This window comes from Sphaeramia orbicularis, chromosome 5 (assembly GCF_902148855.1).
Source record: "Sphaeramia orbicularis chromosome 5, fSphaOr1.1, whole genome shotgun sequence".
Classification (NCBI taxonomy): Eukaryota; Metazoa; Chordata; class Actinopteri; order Kurtiformes; family Apogonidae; genus Sphaeramia; species Sphaeramia orbicularis.
In genome coordinates this window covers 18,034,740-18,058,459 of record NC_043961.1, presented here as the reverse complement: position 1 = coordinate 18,058,459, position 23,720 = coordinate 18,034,740, and the positions used below count along the sequence as shown (strand labels likewise).

The 23,720-nt window shown below is 36.2% G+C and overlaps 1 protein-coding gene across 1 annotated transcript in view; it reads right to left on the bottom strand.

The window, feature by feature from the left end:
* cadpsa (Ca2+-dependent activator protein for secretion a) overlaps positions 1–23,720 on the bottom strand; it is a 215,487-nt gene that overhangs the window by 31,481 nt on the left and 160,286 nt on the right. The window contains exons 24-31 of the mRNA XM_030133642.1: positions 22,891–23,016; positions 18,632–18,787; positions 16,560–16,707; positions 14,836–14,850; positions 12,382–12,456; positions 12,147–12,230; positions 11,302–11,334; positions 9,396–9,503 (exon numbers count right to left, since the gene is read on the bottom strand). Of these exons, the coding sequence (XP_029989502.1) occupies positions 9,396–9,503; positions 11,302–11,334; positions 12,147–12,230; positions 12,382–12,456; positions 14,836–14,850; positions 16,560–16,707; positions 18,632–18,787; positions 22,891–23,016 (745 nt within the window). The remainder of the gene's footprint in view (positions 1–9,395; positions 9,504–11,301; positions 11,335–12,146; positions 12,231–12,381; positions 12,457–14,835; positions 14,851–16,559; positions 16,708–18,631; positions 18,788–22,890; positions 23,017–23,720) is intronic.

Below are 23,720 nucleotides of genomic sequence, written 5' to 3'. Positions count from 1 at the left end.
TTTCCACACCGGTTTAATCCCAACACCTGCCTCTGTCAGAGCAGAAAACACAATATTAAAATATCTCTATGATTGGATTGGTGTCAGGGTTTTGATTTGGAAGAAAATCTGATTTAAGGAGCTAAAAAGTACCGCGTTTAATACTTTGAACAGGGTCAAAAACAAGAGGAAAAATGCTTTTTTTTTTCCATTCAATGGGACAACCGGGTCAAATATCAATTAAAAATGTCTTGGTCTGACGGGAACCCCTACTGTCAATCTATGTCACAACATGAGTATTAGCACTTATTAATACGTCTCAGATTATGGGCTGTTCCTTGAGACGCTGCAGTTTGTTTAACATTAGGTCACATATGGGACGAGTGCCGTCCACGCGTCCAACCACTAGTGTTGACACATATTTATGAATTCAAAGAGGACTAATCTCCTTATATTAGAAGGCGTCTTGGGATATATTTATGGCATAACCCCATTAATGTGACATTTAACCTTGTAAACTCGACTGCAGGGGTGTCAAACATACGGCCAGTGGGACAAAACCGGTCGTCGTAAGAGTCCAATCCCTCCCATGAAATGCAAAAATGACACTGAAGACATTAACAATCAATGATGTTAAAGTCATTTTAGTTCAGGACATTCAGACCAGTATGATCTAAAGTGCATCAGACCAGTAAAATAAGAACAGAATAACCTATAAATAAGGATAAATACAAATGTTTCTCTTTGTTTTAGTGTGAAAAAAAAAAAAAAAAGGATAATGTTTACATCTACAAACTGAAAAAATATGAACAACCTGAAATGTCTACGAGACGTTCAATTTTAACATCTTTTTTTTTTCATGTTTCTCAAGTTTTTCTTTTTGTTTTGTTATTTCTGTTTATTTCATTCATGTTTCTCCAATTTTTGTTCATTTCTGCTCTTGTTATGGCTTAATTTGATCCTATTAGTTGGCTTTTTTGGTTCTTTTCTGTTTGTTTTGTTCATGTTTCTCAAATTTTTATTCATTTTTGTGCATGTTATTGCTTCATTTAATCATGTTTGTTTGCTTTTTTTTGGGGGGGGGGGGGTTGTTTATTTCTGGTCATTTTGTTCATGTTTCTCAACTTTTTCTTCCTTTTTGCACCAGTTTTGTTCATGTTATTTATATGTTTGTTTGTTTTTTCTTTCTTTGTTTTGTTCATGTTTCTCAAATTTTTGTTCATTTTTGCTCGTTATGGCTTAATTTGATCTTATTAGTTGGCTTTTTATGGTTCATTTCTGTTTGTTTTGCTCATGTTTCTCAAAGTTTTGTTAGTTTTTGTGCATGTTATTACTTCATTTAATCATGTTTGTTGGCTTTTTTTTTTGGTATTTCTGTTCATTTAGTTCATGTTTCTCAACTTTTTCTTCCTTTTTGCAGTTTTGTTGATGCTATTTATATGTTTGTTTTTTCTTTCTTTGTTTTATTCATGTTTCTCTAATTTTTGTTAGTATTTGTGCATGTTATGGCTTAATTTGATCCTATTTGTTGGCTTTTTGTAATTTTTTTGTTCATTTCTGTAAATATTTTTGTAATTTTTTTGTTCATTTCTGTTAATATTTCTACGTTATTCTTTATTTTGTTCACATTGTTTTTTTTCCTTTGTTTTGTTCATGTTTCTCAAATTGTTGATAATATTTTTTGCCTGTTATTGCTTAATTTGATCACATTTGTTGGCTTTTTGTGATTTTTTTTGTTCATTTCTGTTCATTTTGTTCATGTTATTGTTTATTTTGTTCACGTTTGTTGTTTTTTTTGTTATTTTTTTCTGTTCGTTGTGATTATGTTTGTCATATTTCTCAGAATGACTAAATGTTTTGTGCATTTGTAGATCCACTGTATCTATAAATTATAATGTACATGTGTAAATGACAGGCAGAATACCGTTCACGTTCACAGATCACGCTGCCGCTGTTCATCTCAGATTCACAGAAATGTGTGAAATGAAACATGGACTTAATGTGATTTCATGTGTAATCTCTTTATTTCACGTCATCGTCCACTGAAAAGTTTTAATCTCATCAAACGGAATAAAAAACATTTCCCACCAACATCAGAAAACGTCACAATTGGATTATGTAAAGGATGGTGAAAATGGAAATTGTTTTCGAAGCAGCTTTGTTGTCATCTTTGTTTATTATTATTTTTGGCAAAAAAACACCAGCGTTAGCATCAGAATAAATCAACTTTTGACCTTTAAACACCTACAACTATTTTTCAAATTAGTTTTTCTTTATATTTAACCTTTCTTCAGTGATTTATCATCATTTATTCTAATATTATCATCTGTATTCTTCATTTTTCAGTGTAAATCCTGTATTTTCTAGATTTCCTTCACTGATCATGTAGCTCTTCATGAAAGTTCAGATTAAATTCAAGTTATTATATCAAAACAGAGAAAACTGAAGAAAAAGTGACTCTTTCAGTCAAATACATCATTATAAATTCTATTTATTATCTTATTTGTTTATGTTCGTTATGCTGCGCGTTTCGTTTATTACCTCCGCCAGGAGGTATTGTGATCACTTTGCTTGGTGTGCTTGCATGCGTGCGTGTGTGTTTGTTTGTTTGTTTGTTAGCAAGATAACTCAAAAAGTTATGGACGGATTTTTAGGAAATTTTCAGGAAATGTTGATACTGACACAAGGAAGAAATGATTAAATTTTGGTGCTGACTGGGGGGGGGGGGTCTGCACTCTCCGAGTGCTTTTCTTGTTTTTCTAGATTTTGTTGCCCATTCTATATTTTTTTCCTTTAATTTCATTCAGTTTGTGGCTTATTTTGTTGTTGTCGCTTATTATCTTTGTAAGTTTTTTTTATTCATTTTGTTCATTTTATTGATCATTTTGACTGTTTTTATACATCTTGTTGCGATCACTTTGCTTTGTGTGTTTGCATGTTTGTTTGTTTGTGGATTTTCATGAAATTTTCAGGAAATGTTGATACTGGCACAAGGAACAAATGATGAAATTTTGATGGTGGCGGTGGTGGGGGGGGCAGATCTTTCTTGGCGGAGGTCTGCACTTTTCTTGTTTTTTAAAAATTCTTTTTTACTTATTTTTTTTGGCTTTTTTTCATGTTGTTTAGGATTTTGTTAAGTTTTTTTTTATTTTTTTATCCATTTTGTTCATTTCATTAATTACTTTGGCTGCTTTTGTTAATTTTCTTGCTTAATTCCTCCATGTTATTTACTATTTTGTAGAATTTCTTTCTCTTTGTTAATTTTATTTATTACTTTATTAATGTTTTTTTTTAAAATATTTTAATGTTTTTCAATTGCTGTCAGTTTGTGGCTTATTTTCCTCATGTTACTTATTATTTTATCAATTCTTCTTTTTTTTTTGGATTCAGTACTTTGGTTGTTTTTGTTCATTTTGTTGCTTATGTTATTCTTTTTTATTCCATTTTAGTCTATTGCTTCTTTTTTCATGTTGCTAATTATTTTGTATGTTTTTTAAATTCATTTTTGCTCATTTTATTTAATATACATAAACCATCCACTGTCATTGATCAAACTCCAGTGGAACATCAAATGAGAAGAACAACACTGATGCCTTCATCCTTAAATCTGACCCCATCCCAGACTTCTCCATCCAATACACATTCATTGTACAGAAGGAACCAAACCCACCAATCAGCCTTCCAGTAGAATCTGTCCACAACAGGACGCTTCTATTGTGATGATGGAGTTGACACACGTTGTAATCCTCACCAGGGGAAACGGACACAACACATAAATGAAGTCAGCGGCGAGGGGGGCGGGGCCTCTCACAAAGCAAAGATTAGGGGGAGTTCATTCTGACCTTCTTTTAAGAAATGAGACCCCCTCCCCACTCAGAGTGGGGGTCTGAGCCCTGGTGGCCTGTAACGATGTAAGGATGGTGTGGACATTGTCTTAAGTGGACGGCGTTAATTCAGTCAGCTCGGGGTTAAACACTTAGAATGAGTCACAGATTAACATGAGCTCACACCTACAAAACACTCACAGCTAGGAATTATGGGTAAAAAAAAGGGGTGTTGGACTGTGAATGAAGATGTTTACACATAATCAGGTGAATCTGACGCAAAAAAAAATAAAATAAAATTGACATGATATGAACGTGTCTGAAGTAAATATACACGGATGTATGATGTCATCAGGAGGAAGTAATGAAGATGTAGAAGTAGAAGAAGTAGAAGTAAAGGAAAGAAGTATAAGCCATAGAAGTAGAAGAAGCAAAGGATATAGAATTATAAGATATAGAAGTAAAGGACATAGAAGTCGAAGACATAGAAGAGGATGTACAAGTAAAAGACATAGAAGTAGAAAATGCAGAAATAGAAGAAGTAGAAGTATAGGATATAGAATTATAAGATGTAGAAGTAAAGGCTATAGAATTATAAGATGTAGAAGTAAAGGACATAGAAGTAGAAAATGCAGAAATAGAAGTATAGGATATAGAATTATAAGATGTAGAAGTAAAGGCAATAGAATTATAAGATGTAGAAGTAAAGGACATAAAAGTAGAAGGCGTAGAAGAAGAGGATGTACAAGTAAAAGACAAAGAAGTAGAAAATGTAGAAGTAGAAGAAGTAGAAGTAAAGGACAGAAGTATAAGCCATAGAAGTAGAAGAAGCAAAGGATATAGAATTATAAGATGTAGAACTAAAGGACATAGAAGTAAAAGACATAGAAGAAGAGGATGTACAAGTAAAAGACAGAAGTAGAAAATGTAGAAGTAGAAGAAGTAGAAGTATAGGATATAGAATTATAAGATGTAGAAGTAAAGGACATAGAAGTAGAAGACATAGAAGAAGAGGATGTACAAGTAAAGGACGTAGAAGTAGAAAATGCAGAAGAAGTAGAAGTATAGGATATAGAGTTATGAGATGTAGAAGTAAAGGATGTAGAATTATAGGATGTAGAAGCAAAGGACATAGAAGTAGAAGACGCAGAAGAGGATGTACAAGTAAAAGACATAGAAGTAGAAAATGTAGAAGCAGAAGAAGTAGAAGAAGTAGATGTAAAGGATATAAAATTATAAGTAGATGTACAAGTAAAAGACATAGAGGTAGAAGATGTAGAAGTAAAGGATGTAGAAGTAGAAGATGTAGAAGTAGAGGACAAGTATATATTTGTAATATTGATCATTCTCCTGCTCCTTTTCCTTATGCTTCCACAGACCAACTGTAACACTAGTTCCTCTGGGTTTAAAGGGCACCTGTAGTGAATGTTCATTTGTATCTATTTCTATAGATCACGTATAATCTGAGCGGATCCATCAGGTAATTTCCACTATGTTTCCTCCTTCACGACCTGTTCCAGCACCGGTGCTGACCCAGACAGGTTGTATTGTCCCATTACCTGCAGCAGACACCAGTCTAAGATGACACATTATCAACCAGTGCTGGGTTGGATCTCTAGAACAGTGGTGGAGTGGAAAGGTTACGACTGAACAAACAACAAACACCAACACGTACTTTAACTCAGTCTGTCTCACTGACTGATACTGGTTTACTGGTACTCATCACCCAGAATCAACCAATCCATAGGTTCTGACCCCGCCCATAATTCACATAACATAAAGGTCCAGTTTGGTGTATTTATGGGGATTTTTACTAAATTTGGTTATAACTGATGCACAAAGCGCAGTTAATGTGGTAAACATGACCAGTACAGGTTCACTTTAATAAAGGATTCTGAATCTGAAACATGTTAAACGTAGTAAAAAACATGAGGATAAAAACACATCACTACTTTCATCCGATGAAAACAAAAGATAAAAAAAGTGAAATGATGGAGAGACAAGAAAAGCACAACAGAGACACGTCCACAGACCTCGAAGACGCCTCAGGCAGACCTGATGTGGACTGACACCAGAGAGAGGAGAGGAGGAGATGAGGAGAGGAGAGGAGGAGGAGGAGGAGGAGAGGAGAGGAGAGGAGGAGGAAGAGGAGAGGAGGAGGAGAGGAGGTGACAAGGAGGAGGGGAGAAGAGAGGAAAGGAGAGGAGAGGAGGAGATGAGGAGAGGAGGAGAGGAAGCGACAAGGAGAAGAGGAGAGGAGAGGAAAGGAGAGGAGAGGAGAGGAGGAGATGAGGAGAGGAAGAGATGAGAGGAAGAGGAGAGGAGGAGGAGAGAAGAGGAGAGGAGGAGATGAGGAGAGGAGGAGAAGAGGAGGAGGAGGAGATGAGGAAAAAAGCAGATGAGGAGAAGAGATGAGGAGAGGAGAGGAGAGGAGAGGAGAGGAGAGGAGAGGAGAGGAGAGGAGAGGAGAGGAGAGGAGCGGAGAGGAGAGGAGAGGAGAGGAGAGGAGAGGAGGAGATGAGGAGGAGGAGAGGAAGAGGAGAGGAGGAGAAGAGGAGAAGGAGGAGAGGAGGAGGAGGAGATGAGGAAAAAAGGAGATGAGGAGAGGAGAGGAGAGGAGAGGAGGAGATGAGGAGGAGGAGGAGAGGAGAGGAAGAGGAGAGGAGAGGCGAGGAGGAGAAGAGGAGGAGGAGGAGAGGAGGAGGATGAAGAGATGAGGAGTGGGGTTGAGTAGACAAGGAGATAAGGGGATGAGGAGAGGAAGAGAGGAGGAGAGAAGAGGAGAGGAGATGAGAAAAGGAGGACATGAGGAAAAAAGGAGATGAGGAGACGAGGTTGATATCGAAGGATTCATTGTCGTAAATATGTCGGTATTTTCTCTTAGAAAAGTTCCAACATTTATGGAAATTAAAGGCTTCTAATCTCAACACTGCCCCCTATGGATCCTGTTGGTACTGCAGCGTATTCTCCATTTGGTCTGAATTCATATGAAAATACAGATGAAATGAACACAGGATGGATGGATGACGCCGTGAATTTAAATATGAGGATCTAACGGAGAATATATGGACCTTAATACAACTTCAAACCATCCTAAAGGTGGTTCTGTTGGGTCCAGACGCTGACCAGTCGAGGTTGAACTGGACCGTCCTAACCGAACCATGTGGATTTGAAAGAACCTTGTGTCTGAGTTTGAAAAATCGCACAAATCCAACATAATGAACCGAACAAAGGAAGTGATCTGGTTCAGATTCTGTGTCAAGAAAACATGTTTGTGCAGCTGCGAAACAAAAGAAAAGCAGGAGTTAAAGATTAACGGCTGAAATCTTGGACATTATCTTCACTGCATCGTAGGGAGTCTGTATTTATCCCAAGGCCTAAGCCAGATCCTGCCGGATCCCCTCAGCATCACTTTACAGAATCAGTGAGGATCTAGACCAGGGCCCACATTCAGCCCAATGGGATCTGAAACGGACTGGACCAGAACAGAATAACCTATAAATGATCACAAACCTGAACGTTTCTCTGTGTCTTTGGCTGAAAAAAGTCAAATTACATTGTTTACATCTACAAACAACCTGAAATTAAAATAAATAAATAAATAATAAAAAAAAAAAATCAATATTATAATTTTGAGAAATTTTAACAGAATTACAGGGAGAAAAACAACAAAAAAACCAACAAATATGAACAAAATAAAGAATAACAAGAACAAAACTTGTAAAAAATTAATAAATATTTAAAGAACATGAACAAAAACAAACAAAAACAAACAAAAAGTCAACAAATATGATCAAATTAAGCAATAACAAGCACAAAAATTAACAAAAATTGTGAAACATTAGAGAATGATGTTAAAATTGAACGTCTCCTAGACTTTTCAACTTGTTCATATTTGTTCAGTTTGTAGATGTAAACATTGTCATTTATTTGACACTAAAACAAAGAGAAAACATTTGTATTTGTCATTATTTATAAGTCATTCTGTTATTATTTTACTGGTCTGATCCACTTTAGCTCATACTGGTCTGAATGTCTTGGACTAATATGATTTTAACATCACTGACTGTTAATATCTTCAGTGTCATTTTCTTCCCGTGGGAGGGATCGGACTGTTAGGGCGGCCGGTTTTGGCCCGTGGGACAAATGTTTGATACCTCTGATCTAAACTCTGCAGGACACCTCCAGAACTCTGGGTTAGTGATCGGTTCTGCGCCTCAGACTGGAGGAAAAATCTTTACTGTTTCAGACTCTGAGCTTCCAGTTTCCAGAAAAGCACTGATTTGACCCCGTTGACCCCCGGTGGTGGACAGATAAACGGTGCAGCGCGTCGGCGGTGGACGGTTTCCTGTAAACACGGAGCTAAGCCGTCGGACAAACTGATCTTTTGTGCTTCTTTTTCAATTGATTAACTGTTGTTTGCTAACTCAGAGAGAGAGCGGAGGATAATCCCCTCCAGATCAGCGGTCAGTGAACACACCACGACACAGAGTCAACAGATGTGTAATGAGCAGCTCGTCCAATCAGATGCCAGCGCTTGGTTTGAGGACAAGAAATCACCCAGTTAAACTGAAGATGAGGTTGACGGACAGTTTGGGTGATGGTCTTATTGGAGTTAAAGTCAGATTCGCAAAGACAGTAAAGTCATAAAACACTGTGATCATAATCAATTAATCGACTCAAATCGCTTAAAAAATTATACATTTATAATTCTCCTGGATCAAAGCTATGTTTCCTTCTCCCCCCAGTTTCCCGCCCATAGAGGTCCTTTAACCACCTAAAACGCATAATCTGCACACTGTCGTAGTAATTACCTCCGCCAAGGAGGTTATGTTTTTGCCAGGGTTTGTTTGTCTGTCTGTCTGTTTGTCTGTCTGTTAGTGTGCAACATAACTCAAAAAGTTATGGACAGATTTTGATGAAATTTTCAGGGTTTGTTGGAAATGGGATAAGGAAGAAATGATTAAATTTTGGTGGTGATCGGGGGTGGGGGGGCCCACGGGGGGGGGGCCACTGATCAGCCTTGGCGGAGGTCTGCGCTCTCCGAGTGCTTCTAGTATTGGAATGTTTTTCAAAGTTTGTTTTTAACTTTTTATTTTTATTTTACATTTTTTTGTATTTCATCAACTTGAGCCATAAACAAAAACACCAAATATTCAATAACTGTCATATTTTAACCCTTAAAATTACATGCTTGTAATGGAAACAAACCCTATTTTTTAATGCAAAAAACACAATCAAAAAACTGTTTCCCTAATATTACAATATTCTACATAATAATTATATTAGTTCCTTTTCATTTTTTCATCATGGCATATGTCAGTGATGAACTAGAGTAAAAAACAGGTTTAGCTCAGATGACATGCAGATGTAAACGTGGTCATATGACCTGAGTTGACTGTAAACCCATGTACACACACTAGAGGTGTGTTGTATGTGTGTGTGTTCTTCACCAACGTCCATGTGTGTGTGTGTGTGTTGCTGTGTGTGTTCTCCAGTGTGTGACTGTATCACACACACTCCCGTTCACACTCAGGTGCATTGACCAAATGATCCCCTTTAATCCACAGATGAAACGCTGTTATTACTCACGTCAAATAACCGCTCCACGTACACCTCCTCATTGACCTTCTCCCTCAGCATGTCCTGGGAGTGACGCACGAATGTCACGTAACCGTCGGCAACGTCCATCCCAGGCTTCTGCAGTAAACGCAAGAAACCGCAACAGGGTTAGGATGATGTCATAGACCTGAAGTCCCACACCCCATCACGGTCTGTGGTCAATGGAGGCACATGAATGTGACACCGTTTACACACATGATGTTTATCAAGTTAAAAAATCCTTTTACATGACAATACAAAAACAGTTTGTGGAGAAGAAACATCTGGTTTATTAAAAAACGACCAACGACTCGGTTCATTTGAAGGTGTTCTTCTAGATCCAGGTCTAAACCTGTCAACGAGGTTTCTGGTCTGGTTTAATGGTTCCAGGTCATTTGTTCCAGAGACCTGGATATGTGGACACCGTGCATCCAAGATGGATGCACGGCATCCATCTTAGTCAAACGGCGTCCGTATTGGACACTTGGCGTCCATCTTGGACACATTAATGTCTGATCAGGAAAATGGTCCTTTTAACCTTTTGGTTTTTTCTCCAACTCCTGTTCGTCCCAAAAGTCGCACAAAGAACTTATTGCTAAGTGCTACTAAATGAGTTCACACATCTGCGACAATGTTTCCGATGTGTAAATGAGTGTCTTTTCTCTCATTTTGTACATTAAGGACATAATTAGCGCTGGACGGGGAAGTGCGACCTCTGCCAGGGAACGCCACACATTCACTGACAAGGCATTAATTTGATGTGCGACGCGTCGCTGAGGCCGAAGTGTTGGCAGTTAATACAGATCTGATGCAGACACACACACGCCACCACCGCCCGTGTGTTGTCCAACACGGACGGCGCCACGCGTGTCCACATGCATATGAATGGACATCCCATGTGGAAACCCACCAACACCATCTGGATTCCACCGACACACACGGTCAAATATTTGTACATGAAACACAAACAACAACAGCGTCGGCGTAAGCGTTGGCGTTAGCGTCAGCGAAGCCAGAAAAACCAGACTCACATTCACAGTTTAACCAGATTATCCACAGAATTCATTCAGTTTAATTAAATTAAATTAATGTCTTAGTTTGCTGAGTCTGTGTTAAATCTGACAGTTTAATACTTTCATTTGAAATTGTACATAATTCCTATTGATGCTGTTTTCTTTATTTTAGGTCGAAGGTCACAGCTTTTTCATAGATGAACAGATACGTGTTTACTGCAGGTTAATACAATATTCATCATTCAGTTGGAATAAATACATACATGTTTTTCATTTTTTTATGAAGTGATTTGGGATAATGTGATTCATTCCTGATAAACTTCATTGACCTGATGTCTGACATATTTCAGTTCTGCTTATTAAGTAAATATGTGTATGGCCAATGGACTTTAATGACTTACTAATATTATTTTTGCATAGTTTTTTTTTTGCACTATCTTTATGAATTGATGGTTTTTTTTTGTCTTGTTGCTGCTTTAATCAGTGAATTTCCCCGTTGTGGGATCAATAAACTTTCATCGATTCTAATTTATAAATCGGAATAAAAAGAGGAACGTGTCTGAAAACAAAAATGATTCCAAATTTATGGAAACAGTGCAGATCGATCACAGCAGAAGAAGTGGTTCAGCACAGACTAAGTTTAGTAAAGGAAGTTTAGTAAAGGCCAAAAATAACAACCACTATCTGACAATTAGGAGCAATGATAATAATCAGTGATGGGATATTTCTGATATTACATATATGTTATATACATATTAAATATATGTTACATATGTTATATACATACTACATATATATTATATATGTCATATACATAATTACATATATATTATATATGTTATTTGTTATATGGGTAGAACTCAGATGGAGAACCTGGAACTTACAGGAACGTCCACGTACTTCGAGGCAGCTTTCACCTGGAAACAGAAAAGAAATAAACAAACACATGAGAGAAAAGAAAAGAAACAAAATCCACCTGGAGAAGAAGAATGTATTTTATTGCTGCAAAAAACATAAATAAGAGTCATTGTTTCTTGTTTTTTTTGTCGTTCATAATCTGATTTGACAAGTAGTTGTTACAGTAGTCGGTGATGTGTCGACTATTGAAACAGTTGTCAGTTTCAGCTCTAGTTTCAGTTTCATTGGAGTTAAACTAACAGCTGTGTATTTTAAAGGTTATTGTTAAAATTGTACTTCTTGGTGATGATCGTCCATCAAACAGGAGATGTTTTATGAAGTTTTCAGTTAGTTTTAGGGCAAAACTCCAGTGTAGAGGCACGTGGTTTGTTGTGATTAGAACTGAAATGATTAATCAATTAATCAACTCAAATCAATTAATATCGAATAATTATTCAGTTCCAGTTTTCATGAATAGATTTGTTTCCTTAGTTTCTCTGCTGTTAAATATTGGTTCTATATAAATATTTTTTATATACTTTTATACTGTTGTTGTACTTGCTGTTATTTCTATATTGATATTTTTTTATATATACTTTTTATACTGTTATTGTTTTTGTTATTTCTATATGGATATTTTTTATATATACTTTTACTTTTATAGTTTTTGTGGTTGTTGTTTCAGCTGGTTCTGGAATAAAGGACATGTTTTTCATTTTTTCACATTTTTCCTTTTTTTCACTGATTCAAATAATGGAACCGAATGAAATGATCAATAGATGAATTGATTCCATAGATAATGGATAGGTGCAGCCCTAGATAGGATACTTACTGTGAAAGATAGGAAGGAAGAGAAGAGCGTTCCTTCATCGTATCTGGAGATTTTGGCTAAAACACTCTCTAATATGACCACGAACTGAAACACACACACAGTTCAACAGTACAAATATCAAACTCACAGCCATAGTTTACCGTCCATACTGCTGTTGAATCCAACACTGACTCCACTTCACTATGTGTCATGTGATTAAACTGTGTGTAAATCTGTGTTTTGTCCTGTTTCCTACCTTGGCCACCAGCAGCGTTGTCATCTCCTTCACCGTCTCCTCAATCAGGTTGTCGATCTGGGAATGATACTGTCTCTAAACATAAAAAAACCCCAAAAAACACATGTGTTACTTTACTCAGTCACACCTAACGCACAGAAACACCACGGAGATGAAACATCGCACATGTTCACGACATCTCCAGACAAATTAACGACAAAAACAGAGAGAAAACTGTCGACGTGAGGATTCAGACTGAACATATGTGAAGGTTAGAAGAAACTTTAATAATAATGTCAGTAATTATTCAAATAAATCTAGAATTATCTTGGTCCTGAGTGAAAGCTGAAGAAACAGACAAAATGATGTAAACGACAAAAACACACACACCTGTAGTGTCTGATTCTATGATTTGGTTCATTTTCTTAATTTTAATGTGGTGAAAGTCAATGTACCCCCCCCCCCCCAAAAAAAAAAACAAAAACAAAAAACAAAGAATAAAATAAGCAACAAAATGGACAACAACCAAAGTAATCAATAAAATGTACAAACATTAATAATAAAACAACAAAATAATATGTAACATGAACAAAATAAGCCCCAAGCTGAATGAAATTGAAGAAACATTATTTAACAAAATGGGCAACAAAATGAAAAACACACACCTGTAGTGTCTGATTCTATGATTTGGTTCATTTTCTTAATTTTAATGTGGTAAAACGCAATATACGCACCCCCCCCCCCCCCCCCCCCAAAAAAAAAAAAGAATAAAATAAGCGACAAAATGAACAAAAACAACCAAAGTAATCAATAAAATGTACAAAAATGAATAATAAATCAACAAAATACTGTATGTAACATGAACAAAATAAGTCACAAACTGAATGAAATCGAAGAAATATAATAATAATAATAAAATAGATTTTAAAGGTATAATTTTATACAGAAAACAGAAAAATAAACCATTCTATTCCTCCAATATTCTGACTTTTTTGCTCCAACTACAGTTTTTATTCAGAATATTCTGGTGTTTTCTTCAATATATTAATGCAAATTTTTGGAATTTAAAAAGTTAATGAATAAATGTTTTTTTCCTCATAATACTGCAACAGCTTTCTCAAATTATCAGAATAAAATATGAAGATTTTAATGGTTAAATGTCATATTATTATATAACATTGTAACATTATTCAGAATCAAATAATAGAACATAATTACATAATAAAACATTTTCTTTAAAATGCACATTATTTTATTTTTCAAACATTCATAATATATTATTTGATTCTCATGACATAACTCATTTCTCATATTATTAACTATATATTTTTTAGTTTTTTTTGTCCTTATTGTGGTTGTAAAACTTTAACATTTAACATTATGACTGATTTTATAAAATATTTATACTATGTACATTAAACAAAAATATTACAACTGATTTTATTCTTATATTCCATTCTTTGAATCTTTTTGTTAAATATCACAAACTATGTTCTATAATTTGAGATTATCCTCAATATTTGACCTTATTTTATTCACATGACTTTATTAATGTTTTCAAAATATTACAGCCTATTTATTTAACATTTTTATTCCTTTCTTGAAACTTTTCACATTCATTTTCACCGCGTCATGTCTTTGTCCTTTACAAACTATGACTTCTAATAATATTAGAATGTTTTTTTAATATATTCCAGCTTCATTCTCATAATGTAATGCTGTTATTTTTAATACTGCTGCTTTTAACATTATGAACATTATTTTAACATTGAAATATTACAGCTTTACTCTTCACATTTTATTGAAATATTACAATTATATTCAGAAAATATTGTTTTTCTTGATATATTACAGTTTTTTAATTTTATTTTTTAAAATTATGAACATCTATTTGACATTTTCACTCTTTTCTTGAAAGATTTCACTTTCACCATGTCACAACTTTGTCCTTTATAAATCACAATTTCCAATATTATGATGTTTTTAAAAAATATATATTCCAGCTTCATTCTCATAATGTAATATATAATATAATATGTATGACAATTTAATGTCAGTGAAGTTTTCAGGACTTTAGGTGCTGGATCTGTTGACATTCATTCATAATAAACAGTTTTTTGTGTATTTTGTGTAATTCTACAGTATTTTATTGTCGAGTCTTGCTTCTCATTCGTCCCTCTGAACGAGCGCTGTCATGGAAACGACGAGGAATTCTTTTGTTTTGTCTCGTAGCACTGAAGGAACAGTGAAGGACTTCGTAATAATTAATTCATCGTCAGTAATTGGTATCAGTCTCAAGATTCTGTGAAAGATGAGATGTCTCACTTGGAGCCCATGTATATTCAATACTATCTACACATATGCTAATGACATCCAAACAATTCAAGTGGAGGACGACGGAGGGAAAACTGATGACTAATTATACATTTGGGAATCGGAGGGTGAGATTTCAATTGAATCTGAAGACACACTTACCCAGTCTCTAACAAACTTTCACAAGACGGAGACAACGAAAAGAAAAGCAGCAGAAAAAAAAGAAAAAGAAAAAGGAAAAGGAGGTGACATGACACAGAGAATTATGTAAATAATGCAAAAGAAAAGAAGGAAAACTGTACAGAATCAAAGCGACACAGACGCTCGATGGATTCTGACTGAAGCGTCTGTTGGTGTGAATTCCACTGATGATATATTTCAACTTAACGAGTCAGAAATGAATAAATAAACAGATCTGCTTCCATCCTTATCTGAACATATAAAGACCCCAGACTCAAACATTTCTGGTGTGAAAATACGAATAAAGACGTTTGAGTTTGTCTTCACACCGACTCAGATCTCACTTCATGAGTTTCCCAAGAAACTACTGGCCCTGAACGCCTCGTTCCTCTGGTGGAAGGAACATATAGAAGCAGAAAACTTTAACCATGATGTTCTTGGTAGTTCTTCTCAGTTCAACTAGACTGGTTCAGCTCTTTTGAAAACGCTGACGAAACGTTTTCAAAACAGCTAATCTAGTCCAGTTGAACCGAGAAGAACTACCGAGACGAACTAACGAGAAGAATGATGACCTAGGCAAATGAGAACCTACACAGACATCTTTAACCACGATGTAAAAGTATAAACAGGACAGTGGAAAAAGTCTTATTCCACCTTTAGTTTGGCTGTTTTAACCCTTTCATGCATGAGTTATGAGAATTTTAGTCAAGTGTTTTTATTCCTCTTTAGGCCTGAAAAAAAAGAAACAAGCAATTGAAATTTTTTTTAACCTCATGTCATATTTCACCAACATTTATGTAGAATGACAATAAATGTGTCTCATTTTGCTAAATTCTTGTTTCCTGGGACACAAGGAAAGGAGTCAAGGAGGTATGAATTAGGATAAGAGAATAATGATGTATATCTCATATTTAACCCCCCCCCCCCCCCCCCCCCCCCCAAAAAGTGGAGGCAAGGAGTATTGTTTTTTGTTTGGTTTGGTTTGTTTGTTTAACACTTTAGCAGCAAAACTTTTGGTTAAATTCATACCAAATTGGGGTTTATAGATTGTCAGTGATCCAGAATAGATCTGATTACATTTTGGGAACAGTAGGTCAAAGTTCAATTTTTTTTAAATGAATTTATAAAATCTTTTTTTCCCCATTTACTTATAAAGGGGATACATTTCAAATGTCTGTAGCAGCAAAACTATTGGTTGAATTCATACCAAACTGGGTTTATAGATAGCCAGTTACCCAGAATAGAGGTGATTATATATTGGAAAAAGTAGGTTAAGGTAGGTAGGTTTTTTTTAAAGAATTTTTAAATTCTTTTTTTTTTTTCTCATTTACCTATAATGGCTGAAATTTGTCTATGTCTATGCTGACATCAGCACATGCATAGACATGATGATATCAGCTGGGTCGATGCCAAAATAAGCTACAATACGTGTGAGGGGTGGGGTCAGTTGTGCCTGGAACCACTTGCTACTGTTTTTTAATGACGTGGAGGGTGAGGTTTTAAACTCTTCAACTCTGGTCACATAAACTAGAGTTTAACAAAAAAAAAAAAAAAAGCCAACCTAAAACAGCATCTACACGAGGATCAGAGACTAAAACATGGAGGAAAATGTTCAGAATAAGTGAATTAATGTTCGTAATAAAACTGTCATTTTAGTGACCACTCTGATGAGCTGGCTTCTGACCCGGTTCCCTCCCGGTTCCTACCTCCTGGCCCAGGTCCATGGCACACAGCTTGGCTGACTGGACCTTGGCATCCACCATGACGTTAAACATGGTGCAGATGGATTGTGGGACGCGGAAGTCTGTCCCTCTGCTGCTCCTCTGAAGCTTGGCCTCAAAAGCCGCCCGAGTCCTGAAGCAAAGAACAAGAGGAACAAATGAAGAACACAAACACACAAGAACCTCTACAAGAACAACACAAACACACAAGAACATCTACTGTACAATTCCATGTTCTCCAGGTTCATGGGTTGGCCTGGGCCTGGAACCAGAAGAACTAGAGGACCCAGAAGAACCAAAGGAAGCAGAGGAACCAGAGGAGCCAGAGAAAGCAGAAGAACCAGAAGAAGGACAACAACCAGAGGAACCAAAGGAAACAGAGGAACCAGAAGAACCAAAGGAAGCAGAAGAACCAGAGGAACCAGAGGAAGCAGGAGAACCAGAAGAAGGACAAGTACCAGAGGAACCAAAGGAAACAGAAGAACCAGAAGAAGGACAAGAACCAGAGGAACCAAAGGAAACAGAAGAACCAAAGGAAGCAGGAGAACCAGTAGAACCAAAGGAAGCAGAAGAACCAGTAGAACCAAAGGAAGCAGGAGAACCGGTGGAAGAAGAACCAGAAGAAGGAGAAAAACCAAGGAAACAGAAGAACCAGAGGAATCAGAAGGACCAAAAGAAGCCAACCCCCCCCCCCCCCCCCCCCCCCCCCCCCAGCAGAACCAAAGGAAGGAGATGAACCAGAAGTTCCAGAGAAACAACCATGACTGGATCCCCTCACATGGAGTTTACTTCTTCAGTCTGGTTGAAATCATTCTGATCTGAGATTCCTAGTGTTTACATTGACTCTGATGGACTCTGATGGACCAGGATGGACCTACAACATGGTCCTTCTGATTGGATTAAATGTTTCTCTTTCTATTTGAATGTTCCTTCTGATCAGTGGTTTTGATCTGATTGGACTGTTATGACATGAAGGTCCATGTGGACGAGCAGCAGAACCAGACCCTGACATACCTAAAGTCCTCCACTGGGGGGCAGTACTCATCTCCAACCCAGACCACTCCACCCTTCTCCAGCTGAGAACCAGTTTCCTGGAGGTTCTAAACCTCCTTCATCTGACAGCTGGACCTGAGGTTCTTCAGCCTCTATCTGTACAAAAACTCCATCTTCATCCACATCAGTTCTATTTTTTCGTCCTAAAGTATCACATCATCTTTAACCCTCCAGTATCCAGGTGAGCATACTATGCACACTTTACACTTCCTGTTATTAAAGGTCTGGGGCACCGCAGTTATGGGCCCCATCAAAGGTTAATGTTGTAGGCCCTTCATAAAATAAAAGTATCTGTAAATTTGTTGTGTACCAAGTGAGTGCAAAATGCTCACTGACACATTTTAGCAATTAATATTTGACCTAGCACAAAAAATAATAATCTATTATATTAATCAATGTTGGTGTTAATCATTGACATATGAAAAGATGAAAAAAAAACCTAAAACAATAATATATATATATTTAGAATATAATATATAATATATAAAATTTTTATGTAGAATATTGGGGAAAAAATGTTTTTTGTGTTTTATACATCAAAAATATGGTTTGTTTACGTTATAAACATGGCATTTAAAGGGTTAAAAACATGACAGTTATTGAGTATTTGGTATTTTTGTTTATCGCTCAAAGTGATGAAATACATTAAAAAAAAGCCAAAAAAAAGTTAAAAACTAGAAGCACTCGGAGAGCGCAGACCTCCGCAAAGGCCCCCTGTGCCCCCCCCCGATCACCACCAAAATATAATCATTTGTTCCTTGTGCCAGTATCAAAATTTCCTGACATTTTCATCCAAATCTGTCCATAACTTTTTGAGTTATCTTGCACACAGACAGACAGACAAACCAACGCTGACAAAAACATAACCTCCTTGGTGGAGGTAACAAACTATGGAAAACATTCTGATATGTGCTTTAGGTGATTAGAAGGACCTCTGTGGGTGGGATACTGAAGGGTTAATCTAAACACTGATCGCTGATTTGTTGAAATTGTTGTGTTTTTACCGTTTGATGCAGGATTCTATCATGTCGCTGGACATCAGCTTCAGCCGGGTCTCCAGGTGTTTGCCGAACTCCTCCTCGGGCCAGTGCAGGTCCCTGATGAACGTCTGAAGGGCATCCAACTTCCAGAAGAGGTCCTCGGATGTCCCCGAGCCGTTACTGCAGAGGTCAGAGGTCAGCAGATTAGAAACAGTAGGACGACACATTCTTACAGAGCGAGTTCAAGCTGGAGCAGTTGGATCAGGAGAACATGAGGATGGAGTTCTGGGAAGGTTTTACATTAGTCAGGTTAGAGTTATAGACGATGGTACATCAGTGGATGAAAACACAGTTGAGGTGTTTTTTCCATCACAGGTTGATGGTTCCCACTCCTTCCAAGAAATCATGCACTGGCACATTCTTACAGCCATGGGACTTTTGGAATTTTTTTTTTTGGTGAGGCGCAGTATGCAAGTCAGTTTTTGGATGTGCTATAACCACATATCACCACTAGGATACACCAAAGGACATGCACCACTATTTTAAAAATATTAAGCCAATAAAACCTTTTGTATCATATGTGTTACGCCAGGTTCTGAGACCTCTATCTTAACGAGATCAGTACTGTCCTTAAAAACCTGTTGTATATGACCCAATACATGTTTTCTGCCCACTGGTGGATTATCATCCCACTGCAGCCAGTGCAAGGGCTGTTTTTTTGCCTTTTTAAAATATGGCCGCTATCATTAATTCATCCACAGACATTTGAAGAAAAGTCTTTGGTAATTTTCAAAAAGTTACGTCAAGAAGAACATTTACATTGTTATTATTATTATTATTATTTTAGACAAGTACTTTATGTACTGAAACAATCTATAATTACTTGATAATTGATTATTTATAGTTCAGTTAAATTGTAATAAAAATGTGTGTATCATATTTGATACTATGGGTAAATAAGGTGCTATATAAAAACTCCCAGTGTATCAAATGTGGGACAAAAATATCTAGTAAATAAAATGATATTGCAAAATGTTTTGTTTGGATATTGTTAAAAGGTCTAATAAACATCTAATTTCCCAAAAAATAGAATTTTGTGGCTATAGGGTCAGGTTTTACAGGGTTAATTTAAACTGAAAAAAAAGTAGAGATTAGCCTCTGGGTTAAATTAAATGGAATCTTATCACTGCTGATGCCAGGATTCAAACCTGAGTCAGTCATGTTACCCACTGAGCTGTGCAGGTGCTGGTATATATAATACTAGTATTACCTACAGATATATATATTTAATATATAATGGACATACATCATTTTGTCTTGGTCATTTTAAAAGTAGCTCAGTGTTCACAAGTTGAAAAAGTGTGTTCACCCCTGGTTTAGACGATACTCTGTGATATTGCATTTGCGAGGAAGGTCTTGATTGTTTTCAGGATGTGATGTTTATGCCTGTGGGTGGGGCTAGGGTGCAAATTTCTGCAGTATAGACAGTCCACCGCTGCCTGTATGTTCTGGACAACTTGTGAATTTAATCATTTTTCCAGCAGTAAACTAAGGCCATGCAAGTTTTCCAGGATGTATGGGAACCTTCATGTTGTTACTGTAAAGGGGACGGAGGGAGGGGGGTAAACATCTGGGAAAGACCATCAGGACCAGGATTTTTTAGGACTGAGGACTGGATCTGCTGGTGATGGACTCAAACAGAAAAGTATGAAGCCAAGTGACGTCATTAATTGGTTTACGGTTGGTCATTTTAAAACCTTGCGTTTACAGGTTTTGTCTGTTAAAATCTTGCTTTTTTATTAAGACATACCAGTGTTTTTCAGTTTATCCATAAATATAATATTTAGCAGGATAGCTGACGCACCATGACTGAATTAATGCTAACATTAAAGCTAATGTGGCAAAGTTAGGCTAACAGCCCTGTTTGTACCTGATAAGTTCTATGTATGAGTGAAAATAAAACTTCCTCTATCAGTATTTTAGGGCCTTTATGGCATTTTCTGTATTTTCCTAATAAATGCCAAGCTTAGCCATTTGAGGCATCATCCTGTTGTGAACCAGCAGACAGGACTGGGAAAAGATCAGACACAATGGCCTGGACCAGGGTGACGGTTAGGGTTAGGGTGACAGGGATTAACATGTGGATTTCTTCGTCCATCGGTCATAACCATCCATGTCTGACATTGTCGGGAACGTGGCTCTGACCATGAAAAAACCCCGATTCTAAATATAGAGTACTATCTGACCAGGTCTAAACCCGGTCCAAACCAGGTCTGAACCAGTTCTGAACCAGGTCTGAACCTGGTCTGAATGAGATCTGAACCTGGTCAAAACCCGGTCTGAGCCCGATCTGAACCAGGTCTGAATCCAGTCTGAACCAGATCCGAACCTAGTCTGAACCCGATCTGAACCAGGTCTGAACCCGGGCCTTGTCTCACATACGTCACTAGCTGGTGTTTTTTCGAAGTCTCCGAATCCCAGATGAGGGAATCGTGTGGATGTGGCGGCGATGGCGGCGTCACACTCTGCAGGAAGCTGCAGCGCACGCCGGAGCGTTGACACCTCGATCCCTGTCGATGGCGCCGGCGGTTCTGAACTTTTAAAGTGCTATGGATGAAGTGTTAAGTGTATATTGAGATATGCAGAGAGTTTTTAATGACTTGCAGACACAAACGTATTAATAGAAAAACCTCCGCACGCAGAATATTAAACATATACGAGATGAGGAAAACTGTCAAACAACTCGAAAATTAGACAAAAACACAAAAAAAACTACGTTTGGAGAAGATTCTAATCAATTAACTTCACTCTACAGTGAGCAATCACAGTTTCCTTTATCTGTATTCACATACATAAAAATATTCTAAATTATTCACTGTTTCATAATATTTTATTTAAAAAATTAATGAACTGGATTAGTTGTTTAACTGTGGCCATTATGATAAAACAAAGAAATAAAGAATAAAGCTGTAATATTTAAGAGTAAAAGAAAAGTCAGACTATGTGAAATGTCATATTGTCAACATTTTAAAGGTATAATTTTTATTTTTCTGTATGAAGTTCTTTCAGTGTCAAATAACGTACAGAAAAATAAACCATTCTATTCTTCTAATATTATGACTTTTTTGCTCCAAATATTAGTTTTTATTCAGAAATTCTGGCATTTTCTCATATATATATATATATATATATATATATATATATATATATATATATATATATGTATAATTTTTATGATTCAATAAGTTAATGAATAAATGTTTTTTTTTCTCATATTTACAGTTTTCTCAAATAATCAGAATAAAGTCATATTTTAAGATCAAATGTCACATTATTATATAACATTAAACCAGAATCAAATAACAGAACAAAACATTAAACCTGTTTCTCTAAAACTCACATTTTTTATTTTCATAATATTCATTATATATTATTTAATTCTCATGACATTATAACTCACTTCTCATATTAACCTTATTCTTGATATTTTTGTCCTTATTGTGGTCATAAAACTTTAACATTTAAGGTCATGACTCATTTTATAAAATACTTATATTATCAAATTATTACAACTGATTCCATTCTTATACTTTGACTCTTTTTGTTCAATATTACAACTATGTTCTATAATTTGAGATTATGCTCAATATTTTTTACTTTATTTTATTCTCATGACATTATTAATCTTCTCAAAATATTACTTCATTTTACATTTTTACTCTTTTCTTGAAACTTTTCACCTTCATTTTCAAGATTGTCACGTCGTTGTCCTTTATAACCTATGATTTTTAATATTAAGATTTTTTTTTCATATATTCCATGTTGAAATACTAAAATATTACATCTTTATTCCTCATATTTTTTTTAAATATTGCACTTCACCCAGAATATATTGTTGCTTTTCTTGATATATTACAGCTCTTTGAAATATTACTTCATTCTTCACTCTTTTCTCAAAAACGTGACTTTATATCTCTTATATGTCTTTAAATATAATTTTTCCTCTTCCAATGTGTCAAACTTTTCCTGATTTTTATCTTTAAATTTAGTCATAATGATCTTTTTACAGCGACTTTAATACAACATTTGCCTTATTATTATCACCAGCTTAGTTTATTTGCTCATTGTTTGTTTTTTCTGTTATATTTTTCAGTATCATAATTATTTGTGAATATAAATGTACGTATTTCTGTCCTATTAACTGTCCTGTACTTATTCATCTGATGCCACGTTCTCGCCAACAACACAGCATGAGGCCTGTGGCGGTGGTGGCAGATACACACTCGGAGTCAGAGGTGGGCGTCATCCAGGTGGGCGGGGCAAAGCCAGGTATGGGTGGAGCGAAGTTAACGGTGGTCCCTGATAGGTTGGGGACTTTGGGCATTTGGAGGCCAACGCCCGTTAACGTCCTGCAGAGACAAACACAGCCACAGCGTCCACATCAACAAGACACGGTGATTTGTCAGTTGTTTGCTGTTGCTGCCGTGGCCATTTAGGATCCAAGGTGAAAGACGACCTTTGACCTCATGTTGGATTGCATGGTGGATAACGGAACATGAGGTAAAACAACAATTATTACATGACATAGTTTAGTCCAGGATGAAAGTTACCATCACCTCAAAACAGGGTCAAAGGTCATAGGTCACAGGTTAGAGGTCCTTTTTAACCCTTTCATGCATAGTGCTCACTACAGTGGACAGCTATTCTACAGCTTTTCTCTCATATTTTCATGGATTTTGTTGTTTTAGTTCCATATCAGTGAACACAGTGGACACCTATGCATCATCCCATACACTGTAATTCATACCATTACTGTAACTTTGCTCTACTAGATAAACGTGATCTGCACTAACATGCCTGAGTGTAAGAAAAAATTGGTAATTGGGATTAGACTGTGATTAACTTTTCTTTTCTTTTTTTTTTTTAAGTTTTTGAGGTTTTTTGCATATCATCTCCATAAAGTGAGTAATAACTAGTGTTAGAGTATGTTAAAATGTGACAAAACATCAGATTAGCTGCATTAAAAATGTTTTTATTTCATAGTTCTCACACAGTATATCAATAAATTCATGTTTCTTTGCTTCTAAAATTAAATGCATGATGTCCAGCTGAG